Genomic DNA, 14244 nt, shown 5'->3' on the forward strand with positions numbered 1-14244 from the left:
GAGTGGCAGGATATAATTAAAATGATGAAAGAGAAAAACCTACAACAAAGATTACTCTACCCAGCAAGGATCTCATTCAGATTCGATGGAGAAGTCAAAAACTTCAGACAAACAAAAGTTAAGAGAATTTAGCACCACCAAACCAGCTTTACAACAAATGCTAAAGAAACTTCTCTAAGTGGGAAACACAAGAGAAGAAAAGGACCCACAAAAACGAACCTAAAACAATTAAGAAAATGGTAATAGGTACATACATATTGATAAGAACCTTAAATGTAAATGGATTAAATGCCCCAACCAAAAGACACAGACTGGCTGAATGGATGCAAAAATAAGACCCATACACATGCTGTCTACAAGAGACCCACTTCAGACCTAGGGACACATACAGACTGAAAGTGAAGGGATGGAAAAATATATTCCATGCAAATGGAATTCAAAAGAAAGCTGGAGTAGCAATACTCATATCAGATAAAATAGACCTTAAAATAAAGACTGTTACAAGAGATACGGAGGCACACCACCTAATGACCAAAGGATCAATCCAAGATGAAGATATAACAATTATAAATGTTTATGCACCCAACACAGAAGCACCTCAATACAAAGGCAAATGCTAACAAGCATGAAAGGAGAAATTGACAGTAACACAACGATAGTATGGGACTTCAACACCCCACTTACACTAATGGACAGATCACTCAAACAGAAAATAAATAAGGAAACACAAGCTTTAAATGACACAACAGACCAGATGGATCTAATTGATATTTACAAAACATTCCACTCAAAAGTGGCAGAATACACTTTCTTATCAAGTGCACATGGAATATTCTCCAGGATAGATCACATCTTGGGTTACAAATCAAGCCTTGGAAAATTTAAGAAAATTGAAATCATATCAAGCATCTTTTCTGACTACAATGCTATGACACTGGAAATCAATTATAGCAGAAAGACTGTAAAAAACACAAATACATGGAGGTTAAACAGTGTTCTACTAAATAACCAAGAGATCACTGAAGAAGAAATAAAAAAATACATAGAAACAAATGACAGTGAAAACACAATGACCCAAAACCTACAGGACACAGGAAAAGCAGTTCTAAGAGGGAAGTTTATAGCGATTCAATCTCACCTCAAGAAAGAAGAAAAATCTCAAATAAACAATCTAACCCTACACTTAAAACAACTAGAGAAAGAAGAACAAAGAAAACCCAAAGTCAGTAGAAGGAAAGAAATCATAAAGATCAGAGCAGAAATAAATGAAATAGAAACGAAGAAAACAATCACAAAGATCAATAAAACTAAAAGCTGGTTCTTTGAGAAGATAAACAAAATTGATAAACACTTAGCCAGACTCATCAAGAAGAAAAGGGAGAGGACACAAATCAATAAAATTAGAAATGAAAAAGGAGAAACCACAACTGACAATGGAGAAACACAAAGGATTATAAGAGACTACAACAAACAACTATATGCCAATAAAATGGACAACCATGAAGAAATGGACAAATTCTTAGAAAGGTACAATTTTCAAAGACTGAACCAGGAAGAATTAGAAAATATAAACAGACCTATCACAAGTAATGAAATTGAAACCATAATTAAAAATCTTCCAACAGGGCTTCCCTGGTGGAGCAGTGGTTAAGAATCCACCTGCCAATGCCGGAGACACGGGTTCGAACCCTGGTCCAGGAAGATCCCACATGACGCAGAGCAACTAAGCCTGTGTGCTACAACTACTGAGCCTGTGCTCTAGAGCCTATGAGCCACAACTACTGAGGCTGCATGCTGCAACTACTGAAGCCCACATGCCTAGAGTCTGTACTCTGCAACAAGAGAAGCCACCGAAATGAGAAGCCTGCGCACCGCAATGAAAAGTAGCCCCCACTCACCTCAACTAGAGAAAGCCCACGCACAGTAATGAAGACCCAACGCAGCCAAAAAATAAATTAATTAAAAAAAAAAAAAATCTTCCAACAAAGAAAAGTCCGGGACCAGATGGCTTCACAGGCGAATTCTATCAAACATTTAGAGAAGAGCTAATAACATCCATCCTTCTCAAACTCTTCCAAAAAATTGCAGAGGGAGAGAAACACTTCCAAATTCATTCTACGAAGCCACCATCACCCTAATACCAAAACCAGAAAAAGATATCACAAAAAAAGAAAATCATAGACCAATATCACTGATGAACATAGATGCAAAAATTCTGAACAAAATACTAGCAAACAGAATCCAACAGCACATTAAAAAGATCATACACCATGATCAAGTGGGATCTTGATGCAAGGATGCAAGGATTCTTCAATATACGCAAATCATGCAATGTGATACACCACATTAACAAATTAAGGAATAAAAACCATATGATCATCTCAATAGATGCAGAAAAAGTTTTATACAAAATTCAACACCCACTTATGATAAAAACTTTCCAGAAAATGGGCACAGAGGGAAACTACCTCAACATAATAAAGGCCATATATGACAAACCCACAGCAAGCATCATACTCAATGGTGAAAAACTGAAAGCATTCCCACTAGCATCAGGAACAAGACAAGGATGTCCACTCTCGCCACTCTTATTCAAAATAGTTTTGGAAGTTCTAGCCACAGCAATCATAGAGGAAAAAGAAATAAAAGGAATACAAATTGGAAAAGAAGAAGTAAAACTGTCACTATTTGCTGATGACATGATACTATACATAGAAAATCCTAAAGATGCCACCAGAAAACTACTAGAACTAATCAATGAATTTGGTAAAGTTGCAGGATACAAAATTAATGCACCGAAATCTCTGACATTCCTATACACCAACAATGAAAAATGAGAAAGAGAAAGTAAGGAAACACTGCTATTTATCATTGCACAAAAAGAATAAAATACTTAGGAATAAACCTGCCTAAGGAGGTGAAAGACCTTTACTCAGAAAACTATAAAACACTGATGAAAGAAATCAAAGATGACATAAACAGATGGAGAAGTATACCATGTTCTTGGATTGGAAGAATCACTATTGTGAAAATGACTATTGTATCCAAAGCAATATACAGATTCAATGCAACCCCTATCAAACTACCAATGGTATTCTTCACAGAATTAGAAGAAAAAATCTTACAATTCGCATGGAAACACAAAAGACCCCGAAGAGCGAAAGCAATCCTGAAAAAGAAAAACGGAGTTGGAGGAACCAGGCTCCCGGACTTCAAACTATACCACAAAGTTACAGTAATCAACACAGTATGGTACTGGCACAAAAACAGAAATTTACATGAATAGTACAGGATAGAATGCCCAGAGATAAACCCATGCACATATGGGCATCTAATTTACGACAGAGGAGGCAAGAACATACAATGGAGAAAAGACAGCCTCTCAGTAAGTGGTGCTGGGAAAACTGGACAGCTACATGTAAAAGAATGAAATTAGAACACTCCCTAACACCATACACAAAAATAAACTCCAAATGGATTAAAGACTTAAATGTAAGGCCAGACAATATAAAACTTTTAGAGGAAAACACAGGAAAAACACTGACATAAACCACAGCAAGATCTTTTTTGACTCACCTCCTAGAGTAAAAGAAATAAAAACAAACAAATGGGACTTAATTAAACTTAAAAGCTTTTGCACAGCAAAGGAAACCAACAAGACAAAAAGACAACCCTCAGAATGGCAGAACACATTTGCAAATGAATCAACAGACAAAGGATTAATCTCCAAAATATACAAACAGCTCATGGAGCTCAATATCAAAAAAACAAACAATCCAGTTAAAAAATGGGCAGAAGACCTAAATAGACATTTCACGAAGGAAGACATACAGATGGCCAAGAGGCACATAAAAAGATACTCAACATCACTAATTAGAGAAATGCAAAACAAAACTACAATGAGATATCACCTCACAATGGTCAGAATGGCCATTATCAAAAAAGCTAGAAACAATAAATGCTGGAAAGAGTGTGGTGAAAAGGGACCCCTCCTACACTGTTGGTGAGAATGTAAGTTGATACAAACACTATGGAAAACAGTATGGAGGTTCCTTAAAAAACTAAAAACAGAACTACCATGTGACCCAGCAATCCCACTACTGGGCATATACCCTGTGAAAACCATAATTCAAAAAGAGACATGCACCACCATGTTCATTGCAGCACTATTTACAATAGCCAGGACAGGGAAGCAACCTAAATGTCCATCGACAGATGAATGGATGAAGAAGATGTGGCACATATATACAATGGAATATTACTCAGCCATAAAAAGAAACAAAATTGAGTTATGTGTAGTGAGGTGGATGAACCCAGAGTCTGTCATACAGAGCAAAGTAAGTCAGAAAGAGATAAACAAATACCGTATGCTAACACATATATATGGGCTCTAAAAAAAAAAATGGTACTGATGAACCTAGTTGCAGGGCAGGAATAAACAGGCAGACATAGAGTATGGACTTGATGACATGGGGGTGGAAGGGCGAAGCTGGGGTGAAGTGAGAGTAGCACTGACATATATACACTACCAAATGTAAAATAGCTGGCTGGTGGGAAGCAGCAACATAGCACAGGGAGATTGGCTCAGAGCTTTGCGATGACCTAGAGGGGTGGGATAGGGAGGATCAGAAGGAGGCTCAAGAGGGAGGAGATATGGGGACATGTGTATGCATATGGCTGAATTGCTTTGTTGTATAACAGAAACTAACTTGGTATTGTGAAGCACTTATACTCCAATAAATATCTATTAAAAAAAAAAAAGCTGAAAATATCTAGTAAAGTTGAAGATGAGCAGACCCCATGATCCAGCTTTACTATTTCTAGGTATGTTCCCTAGAGTAGCATTTTTCAATTTGATGGTCTCAACTCTTCAGGGGCTACAAAATCAACAATCTTTAAAGTAGAATAAAAAATATCAGAATATACACATACGCATAAGGTATATACATACACATCAGTTACTTACTGAAACTGTGTTAAGGTATGTATGAATGTACATGTATACTGAATTGTTATAGAAAATGTAACTGGCAATATGGAGTTTTAAAGAAGCTGCCCTAGAGAAATGTTCCTACAAGTACACATGGATGTTCACTTTTGAACAGTTTATAATAGCAAACAACTTGGAAAAGAAATCTGAATTGTGTTCACTAAAAGAATGGATAAATGGATATTCATACTACAGAAAAATGTGAGCTATCAAAATGAATGAACAAGACTCAACATATCAGCATGGATGAAGTTTTAAAAAATGATACCACGGGTAAAAGAAAAAAGTTGAAGAAGAACACATATGGTTTACTGCTGTTTCTATAAAGTGAAAAACACTCATAAAAACTATGTATTATTTATGCAGACTTATACCATGTAATAGTAGAAATGATACATATAAGGTTCTCATACTTAATGAGACGGAAGAGTAAAAAGGGAGCTCCAACTGTATTTAGAACATTTTGTTTCCTAAAATCTCTAAGACCAACCTGTGGCAATGATTTATCTCCATTAGCATGCATCTTTAATTTCATCAATGCTACCTTTGCAGCTGTTTCACTATTTTTTGCACCTTTCCGTCGTTTACTTGCTGTCTCTCCTGTCTTGGAATCTAAGAAATAAGTGTAAGCATATAAGCAAATAAGAACTTTTACGTTTTCCAGAGTTTTATTTTTATTATTATTTATTAACTATGGCCCTGAAATGTACATGAATTACATATAATAGAGATATATAGAGACCACATTCATTTTATAGATATGATCAATGGAAAAATACCACTGAGTTGACCTAAGTGATTTCCACGTCAAAAACTCAAGTTATGTGTGCCTCTTTCCAGTTTAAATCTATTTCATCCAGAGCAATCACTAACACTTCTACAGAAAATTTTAAGATGTGGTTTTAGAAGATTTTAATTTGATTAATTTAATTTAAAGTAACATCCTTAATATAAAATGAAAATTCAGCTGAACTAACATGGTAGCAGCCAGACTGGTCTAAATCACAGATACATTCTTTCCTCATATGTCAGAATATCAGCAGCTCTCACAGGACAGATGACTGGGCTTAAACTTTAATCTTTAAAGAATGTAAACCACTACTTTAGCCTCATGAATACAATTTTTAGCCAAGATGGCTAACCAGCTGATATAAATGGTCCGACAAAAGAGAACATCTGGTAGGGTATTTCCATAGCATTTCCAAATTTTCATTGGAAAGCCTTGTGAGAAATACTGACACAAGAATGTCCTCAAAATCTATAGCAAGTTATAACCATCAGGGTTGCTAACAACACGTTCCATAACTGGCAAGCTGACACAAGAAGCAGGGCTCTGGAACTCATATAGAGTATAGAGCAGTAGGGAAACAACAAAACAAGCTTTCTAGATACTTGCCAATAATGTCTTTAACAAGTTTCTGAGTGGCAGCCATACGAGACTTAGGGATTTCCAGTTCTTCACATTCATGATCTGACTGATGACGATGTCTATGAATAACAGAAGAGTGACACTAGTTCATGTATTTGCATGTGACTTAAACAGATATACAGAGTTTGAATGGTCTCAGTGATCACCTCAGGCAAAAATTCTTCTCACAATAAGGACACATAACTGGCACAAGCTCTCTTTCAGCACAGTCCTTGAATGAGCATGGGTAAGATGTATGTGTATCTGACTTCAGTCTCTCAATTACAGTCACCTGAAAATGTAAAATGGGGGACATGGCATTATATTTCACATTTAAAGCAAATCAACAAATCTATTCTGGATATCCATATCATTTTTGCTTAAACTTATAGGAGAAACTCACACACTCTCAAATAGATTATAAAAATTGTTCATGTGAGAGGGGCTTCCCTGGTGGTGCAGTGGTTGAGAGTCCGCCTGCCGATGCAGGGGGGCACAAACCCCGGTCCGGGAAGATCCCACATGCCGCGGAGCGGCTGGGCCCGTGAGCCATGGCCGCTGGGCCTGCGCGTCCGGATCCTGTGCTCCACAACGGGAGAGGCCACAGCAGTGAGAGGCCCGTGTAATGCAAAAAAAAAAAAAAAAAAAAAAAAAGATTGTTCGTGTGAGAAATGATTACTGTGCTGACTGCTCTACATTACATTTTCAAAGTTTTCCTACTGTGGTGTATTTATCTTCTAAGTCAAGTTAAAATGACTACTCAGTTACTCTCCATAATTTTAGTCTTCTACTTTGTAACATACTACACAAAGATGCCTCCATAATAATATGCTTAGGTAATCAGCTCATCACTCCTCAAATGGCAAGGCATATCTACTTTCTATACTGGTTTTAGAGGCTTAAATACATGTAAAAGAACACTTAAAATTATATGTTTTTCCATGATACAGAGGGTTAAAGACAGTTTTCACAATGATATACTATTCTTTTTATAAAAAATTAATTAATTTATTTATTTTTGTCTGCATTGGGTCTTCATTGCTGCACACGGGCTTCCTCCAGCTGCGGCAAGCAGGGGCTACTCTTTGTTGCGGTGCACAGGTTTCTCATTGCAGTGGCTTCTCTTGTTGCGGAGCATGGGGTCTAGGCGCGTGGGCTTCAGTAGTTGTGGCTCGCAGGCTCAATAGTTGTGGCTCGTGGGCTCTAGAGCGCAGGCTCAGTAGTTGTGGTGCACGGGCTTAGTTGCTCCATAGCATGTGGGAATCTTCCTGGACCAGGGCTCGAATCCATGTCCCCTGTATCGGCAGGTGGATTCTTAACCACTGTGCCACCAGGGAAGTCCCACACAATGACATACTTTATTTTGTATTTAATACTGTATTACTAGCAAATATTACATCAGAGGAAAAAGAGCTTTTATGAGATTAAAAAAAAAAATCCAGATCACTCAGGCTATTTTGAGTATTAATAGGTTTTTAGAACTGAATGAACTCAGTTGACCCTTGCACAATTCAGGGGCTGAGGTACAAACCCTCCACACAGTTGAAAATCCAAGTATAACTTTACAGTCAGCTCTCCGTATCTGCAGTTCTGCACCTGCAGATCCAATGCATTGTACAGTACATATCTAATGAAAAAAATCGACGTATAAGGGGACCCAAACAGTTCAAACCTCTGTTGTTCAAGGGTCAACTGTAATTGCTTGAAATCTATAACCAAAGGGCATTCCTCTATATAAATGATAGTTACATCTTGTTGGAATTAACTCCTTAACTATTTTTTCAAATTTATTCCAATGGCCTAAAGGTAGAAGATTTTTATTTCACCTTTAAATTAATAAGATCTAATTGAGAGACATTCTAAGAGACATTCATAGAAATCAAATCATATATGAAAAAGGAAAACCCAGGGAAGATTTACAAGCTGTATAACAAACATCAATATGTTTACTATATGACTCTATATGAGTATTTCCTTCTAAGTAATCCTGAATAATACCAATATGTTACTTAATTTTTATTTTCTCAAATAAATCACCAAAACTTCAAAGGGCCAGATTTTGACTGAAGCTCATTTAACCTTAATTTTCTATAATCAAGAGACTCGGTAAAGTGTTTGGTAAATGGTGGGCAGGAATAAATATCAGCTGCAAATTGTGAGGTAAACGCTTCTTTCCAAATGGAATAAATTCAGTTTAACTTTCTGCTGATCTCTGATCCAAGGGAGGTGGAATAACTTCTCTGATTACAAATTTGAGAAAATTATATTAGGCTTAGGTTTCTCTTTTTTTCCTTGGAAACCTAACCTGGTGTAGCATTGCTGTGACTGGTGGGCAAATCCACCTAATTCTGGATTTCCTTTGCAGACCCTTTTGGCTCTACACTAAGCTATATCATTCAACTTATTCTTTATCAGTAATAAAGATGATATTTTGGCTTCTATTTAACAGCCCTTTTTATCTCTTGATTTGGTCCAAATTAGGGTAGGGAGATTTTGCTAGACTACAGGTTTGCTCCTGGTGACCTAAGGCTGATGGAGTCAGAACAATGTATTACCACAGAGTCCTAACACCAGGCACTAGTGAAAATGAATGAAACAGTGAAGCAAACTGGAGGGAGTATACGATGAGGATGTTAATTCCATTATGTATTTATAAATATAGAGCCTAAAGCTATTAAGCAGGCTACGTAAACAGAACTGAAGTACAAAGGAATAAGAATTATAAGAACAAAAATTTATAAATACCAAGTAGACTAGTTTATGTTAAAACATACTGAGAAAAATAATATAAATAAAGACTGTCTTACATAATCAGTTTAGTCTGCCAAATTTTAATCTGTGGTACACTGGGATTAAATTGAATCAAATTCTGAATGAAAGTACATAAATACAAACATGTTTTACTGGGAGATATTAACATACCTCAGGACAGCTATGTGACTCCCTGCTCCTGTGTTCAAGGCTTAAATAACAACAAAAAAGTGTTTATTTAAATGTAATCAAATAATGTACTTAAAGATAACTGCAGTAATTTGAGATATTTTAATGGTTAGTATCCTTAAGATTAACTACACTCACACTACATTAACAGCTCTACGTATAAGAATAAACTGAAATGACAGATAAATAAAAGATAGAGCATCTATAGTCTCAAAAGTTTTAAAACCCAACTACTATTCAACTTCAATGAGTACAAAAATTCACCATTCTTAATTACCTTTACTTTGAGTGCTTTAAGGTGTGTGAAAATGCAAAGACCCTTTTGATTCTTTTATTTCTCAAAAATAATCAGTAATAAAATGTCAAAGGAGTGTTCTAGTTCTGAATGACTTAAAAATATGCATTATTTTTATTTACTTCAAATAAATCTTTCGGAATCATCTTCTGAAAAGAATTTATTCTTTCAGTGCTCTATTTAATAAATTAAATACCTGATACTTGAAAGTTTAAGGTTTTACTTTGCATGTGATGTGTGTGCAAAGGATGTACAGTACTCAATTTAAGAAATATAAAGGTTGGGCTCTTTTCATTTTATTAATTAAAATAAAGACTAATAATCATAACTGGATTTTTTTACCATATTCTTTATATTGTGGATATGTTCTCACCTTGTGATTAAAAGATATATATATGACTTTTACATAAAAATCACACACATCACCCCATTTCTGGAAAGTGTAAAGACTAGCCACATATATGTACAAGTAATCAGAGTCTATGACTAGTCTGTTATTTTCCCCCAAGTGATTACTATAATGATTATCAGATATCAGTGGCTAAAGTAAAAACTATTTTAAATCATTCTACTTTTTAGAAATAAATCTCATATTATAAACACTGAAATTACTCCCCAATAAAGCATAAAAACTTACCAAAATATTCCTGAACAACCATCACATACAAATGGAAGAAAATCTAAAATTGAGGGGAAATGTTATATATTCTGGTCAGTAACTGATTTTGATTTAGTTTTCTTAAGTAAAAAGAATCTCAAAGTACTGAACTATGGCTATAGGAGAACTTTCCTCTTTGAACAATATCCTAGTGCAGCAAGCAGTGGTTAAACAAAAGCCATCACAACCTCAAGCACTTTGAAATTAACTGGATTATCAGAAGATAAATGTTACTTGCTGTAGCATGCTAAACCAGAAAAAAAAAAAGAAGTCCTGTGAGTTTTCTGTTTGTTTCCCAGATTTACTAGGTGTTGTTTCTGAGGACAGTATACTGCAAAAATCCTGCATTTGAAGTGACAATCCTAGGTTTCAATTTTGATTCCACTGTCTGCTAATCTAGCAGTGCTAGGCAAGTTACTTAACAGTAGAGCTTTGGATTATATACATACATATTGTATATATATATATATATATATTTGATATATAGTATACAGTGTATGTATGTGTATGTATACAAAACCAAAGCTCTATTATTAGGTAATATGCATAAAAATAGACATAGATATAAGTATATTGTGTTTGTGTGCATATGTATGTATGTGTGCGTGTGTATGTATCTATGCTATATGCCACACCTACTTCACAGGGTAACTGTAAAAACCAAATGAGATACGTGTAAAAGATAAGAATAGTAAGATAATACCTGTAATTAACAAGAATAATTATAGCACTTAACTTGTTTTGAATACACTCAACTCAAGAAAAATCCTGTGGTGACTAGGTAGATATGTGTTCAAAGAAATTCTAGAAATTCAATGGATGGATTGATTGATACTGCAAACTTTAGTCCTGAATTGTTTCTCTCCTTGCTGTTGAGGAACAACTAAGTTAGGACTAAGTAACAACTAAGTTAGGAAATGAATTTTTGGAAAGCACATGAAAGTATCCATTCTTAGATGTGACAATTGACCATAAATCACTGAATACAATCATTTCTTCTCTAAATTGTTTTCAGTGTACCTCATATTAAATTACAGTATACAGCCAAGTGAGGCTGGCTATATCTAATCACACCACTTTTACAAAATGAAAACAAAAAGTACTGCACTTTAGAGAAAGTTACTATTGCTCCCCAAATATCTCATCCTACAGAGTATCCTAACCCAAAAGAAAAAGAAGAGGTCCTATTATAACCCAAAGGGACCACTGGATGTTTCTGCTTGTCGGACAAGAGGGCCCAAATATAGTTCTTCCTTCACCTGAAAAGCGAACTTAATGCATCGTCACTGTTGTCCTGAAAGTGTGTTACTGTAAGTATCTGTTTCATAGCAAGAAAGTAGGTAAACATTTGTCAAAAAGAGAAGGAAACTGAAGTATATAATACTTTACAAAACTTTTATGTCTCTTTCAAATCTGAAAAATGTACATGCTCACTATGTTGAGACTTTGGTGACCAACTAAATATTAGACGCAAACCAAGAGAATCCAGGGGTAAGAGTTAAGATCAAGATAATTTCCTAACACTTGACACCATCCTTCTATTCATCCAGCAGCTAAATGAAATTTAGGATCCTCACTTATCGTATTCTAAATCTTAACTGCTCTCCAAGAGTCCAAAAGAGCTAGACCCTGGCCTCGTTTCAGGTATTTACACTTTAAGAGACACCTGAAGTTGGAAAGGAAGATGAACTATGTCACAAATGGTAGATATTATGGACTTGTTAGAGATAATCAGGTATACCAGAATTACATAACTTACAGTCAAAACCCAACTGGCTAAGCTTCCCTATGAAAGATCTGCAAGGAAACATTGGTTCTTGCCTGCTGAACGGCTGAAGATGACAGCCAGTGGTGAAAGATACAAATCAGGGTGCTGAAAGTAACAATAACCTAGCAGGGATTGTGTCTTTTTGCCCACCACACACAACAGGTATAATTTATCAACTGTAGCACTCCCACTAATTCTGGGCTAAACCCCAGAGTCCTTCTCAGCAGTGACCGGGTGGCTACCTGCTGCCAATGACTGTAGCTGCAATGGGAGATCAAACCTATTTTGTCACCCAGTGTAGTATGAGCCAGATGTGGTAGCATCCATTTGGAGTGAAAGCCAGATACCAAAGACTGAGCATTCTGTGTGGCTCTAGTGCTTCAGGACACTTGCTGCAGATGTTTCTAAGGCCCGTACCACACTACCACTGGCTATAAGGCTGGGCTATGTGTATCACAAGGTCTCTCAGTTCAGCGGAGAGAGAACATCCCCTTACTAATGCTCTAAAAAGCAGCTACCTATCTTGAAAGCTTTTCTGTGGAAAGGGCTATATTTTATACCCTTATGTGGTCCCAGCACCAAAAGAGGTGCTCAGTAAATGTTTACTGAATCAGTGATAATCAGAATCAAAGAATGACAGAGCTGAGAGAGCGTAATCATCACCTGGAGGAAAAGCTAAGGGCCTTCTCACTATAAGCTCGTCTCCTGAGCAGCCCGCGAAAATGAGGTTAAAAACTGATCTCACCCAACTCCTTCCTCTGACAGATAAGTAACAGATAAGCAAACAAAAAGTCTGGGAGAGAAGTGGATTGCCCGAGGTCTCAGTGGCACGTTCAGAAGGGAACTCTCCTGATTCCCAGACCGAAGCGTCCTCCCTGCCCGTGATCATCAGAAAGGAGTGGGCGCGAAGCGACTTCTTGGCAAGGCGCATTCGAAAATCAAAGCTCAGACTGCAAGGTATGTTTTGGAGAAACGCATGGCTCCCTTCCAAGGAGCCTCTTTCAAACGCTCAAGGGCAACAAAAGGGGCATCAAGGGCATCAACACATGTCAAGGCAGACCCCCCCCACCAAGGGACACGACCGCCCTGCCTCCTCAGACTCCGCCTCGCCCCACGGCCTTCCCTCCCGCGACCAGAGCTAGGGACTCCTGAATCACCTCGCTGCCGGCACTGCTCCAACCGGCAGTGTCGCCCAATGTCCAACTCCGCCATCTCCCAGCGCCGCGAGAGGCGGGCACAGCCGCGGCAGGGCGGGACTAGATCACTCGCGCGGTGCCTGCTGGGAATGGGGTGGACCCAGGGGCGGAGCCCGCAGGTGGGGCGGGGCGCGTACTGAAAGCGATCGGGCTGATCCGAGTTCCCTGTTCTGAATGTTTGCTGTCTGGTTCGCCTAGTGAGGCGGCAGGAGAAAAAGGTGGTTTCTTTGTTCGGTTTTCCCACAGGCGGAAGTCCTGTCGCCCAGTCCTTAGGAAAATATCCAGCTGCCTTTATGGAAGATTGCGTGCGTGCGTGCGTTCCCTCCTCCGTGCTGCAATCGGAGTCCCGGAAGGCCTCACAAGGATTTTTTTTTTTTTTTTTTCGATTAACATAACTCCATAACTCTAGGAAGCACAGTTTGGCACAAGTATTTGCAGGAATCAAGTGAAGTAGACCGACCCTGGTTCAATTCCTCACTCGTCCTACACCAGTGTTACTTGATTATATAAATGCTCCTTTCAAAGGAGTCAGGGTTTTTTAAAAGTAGACGTTTCTTTTTCTGCCCTGCCCTTACTTTTTACTTTCTAGTAGGAAAAAAAACGTCTCTAGCTCTTGAAGTCCTGAGTGTGCACTGAGCCGCATAGGGTCCCTCAGTTGAGAGCACAGACTCATTTAACACACGTCCTGAAGAAAGCTTGTGGTGATTCCATTGGGATGTAGGGAGGTAGGGAGCTTCATGTGCTTGACAACCACTCCAAAGATACTGAAAAAGGAGAGGCTCTTCTAGGTGGGATGCAAATGGATGCCATTCCACTGACGTGACACAAGACACGACTCAGAGTGGACGAGTGACAAAGCTGTACTGAGAGGAATTGTAAAAATATCCAGTGCCTCCTATATAAATTTAAATATTTCCCAATCAATATTCATTGAGGAAGAGGGAAGTGCGGGGTTGGGAAATAGGTATCCTTACTTCAAGATTTGCTCT

General features: G+C 37.7%; 1 protein-coding gene across 1 annotated transcript in view; it reads right to left on the reverse strand.

Moving 5' to 3' along the window:
- Positions 1-13331, reverse strand: part of ZFAND1 (zinc finger AN1-type containing 1) — a 29777-nt gene extending 16446 nt beyond the window's left edge. Inside the window, exons 1-6 of the mRNA XM_059043599.2 lie at positions 13217-13331; positions 10271-10313; positions 9321-9360; positions 6566-6690; positions 6387-6478; positions 5481-5602 (exon numbers count right to left, since the gene is read on the reverse strand). Coding sequence (XP_058899582.1) covers positions 5481-5602; positions 6387-6478; positions 6566-6690; positions 9321-9360; positions 10271-10313; positions 13217-13271 — 477 coding nt within the window. The 5' untranslated portion in view covers positions 13272-13331. The remainder of the gene's footprint in view (positions 1-5480; positions 5603-6386; positions 6479-6565; positions 6691-9320; positions 9361-10270; positions 10314-13216) is intronic.
- Positions 13332-14244: the final 913 nt, after the last annotated feature.

The sequence above is a fragment of the Kogia breviceps genome, chromosome 17 (assembly GCF_026419965.1).
Source record: "Kogia breviceps isolate mKogBre1 chromosome 17, mKogBre1 haplotype 1, whole genome shotgun sequence".
In the NCBI taxonomy this organism is placed as follows: Eukaryota; Metazoa; Chordata; class Mammalia; order Artiodactyla; family Physeteridae; genus Kogia; species Kogia breviceps.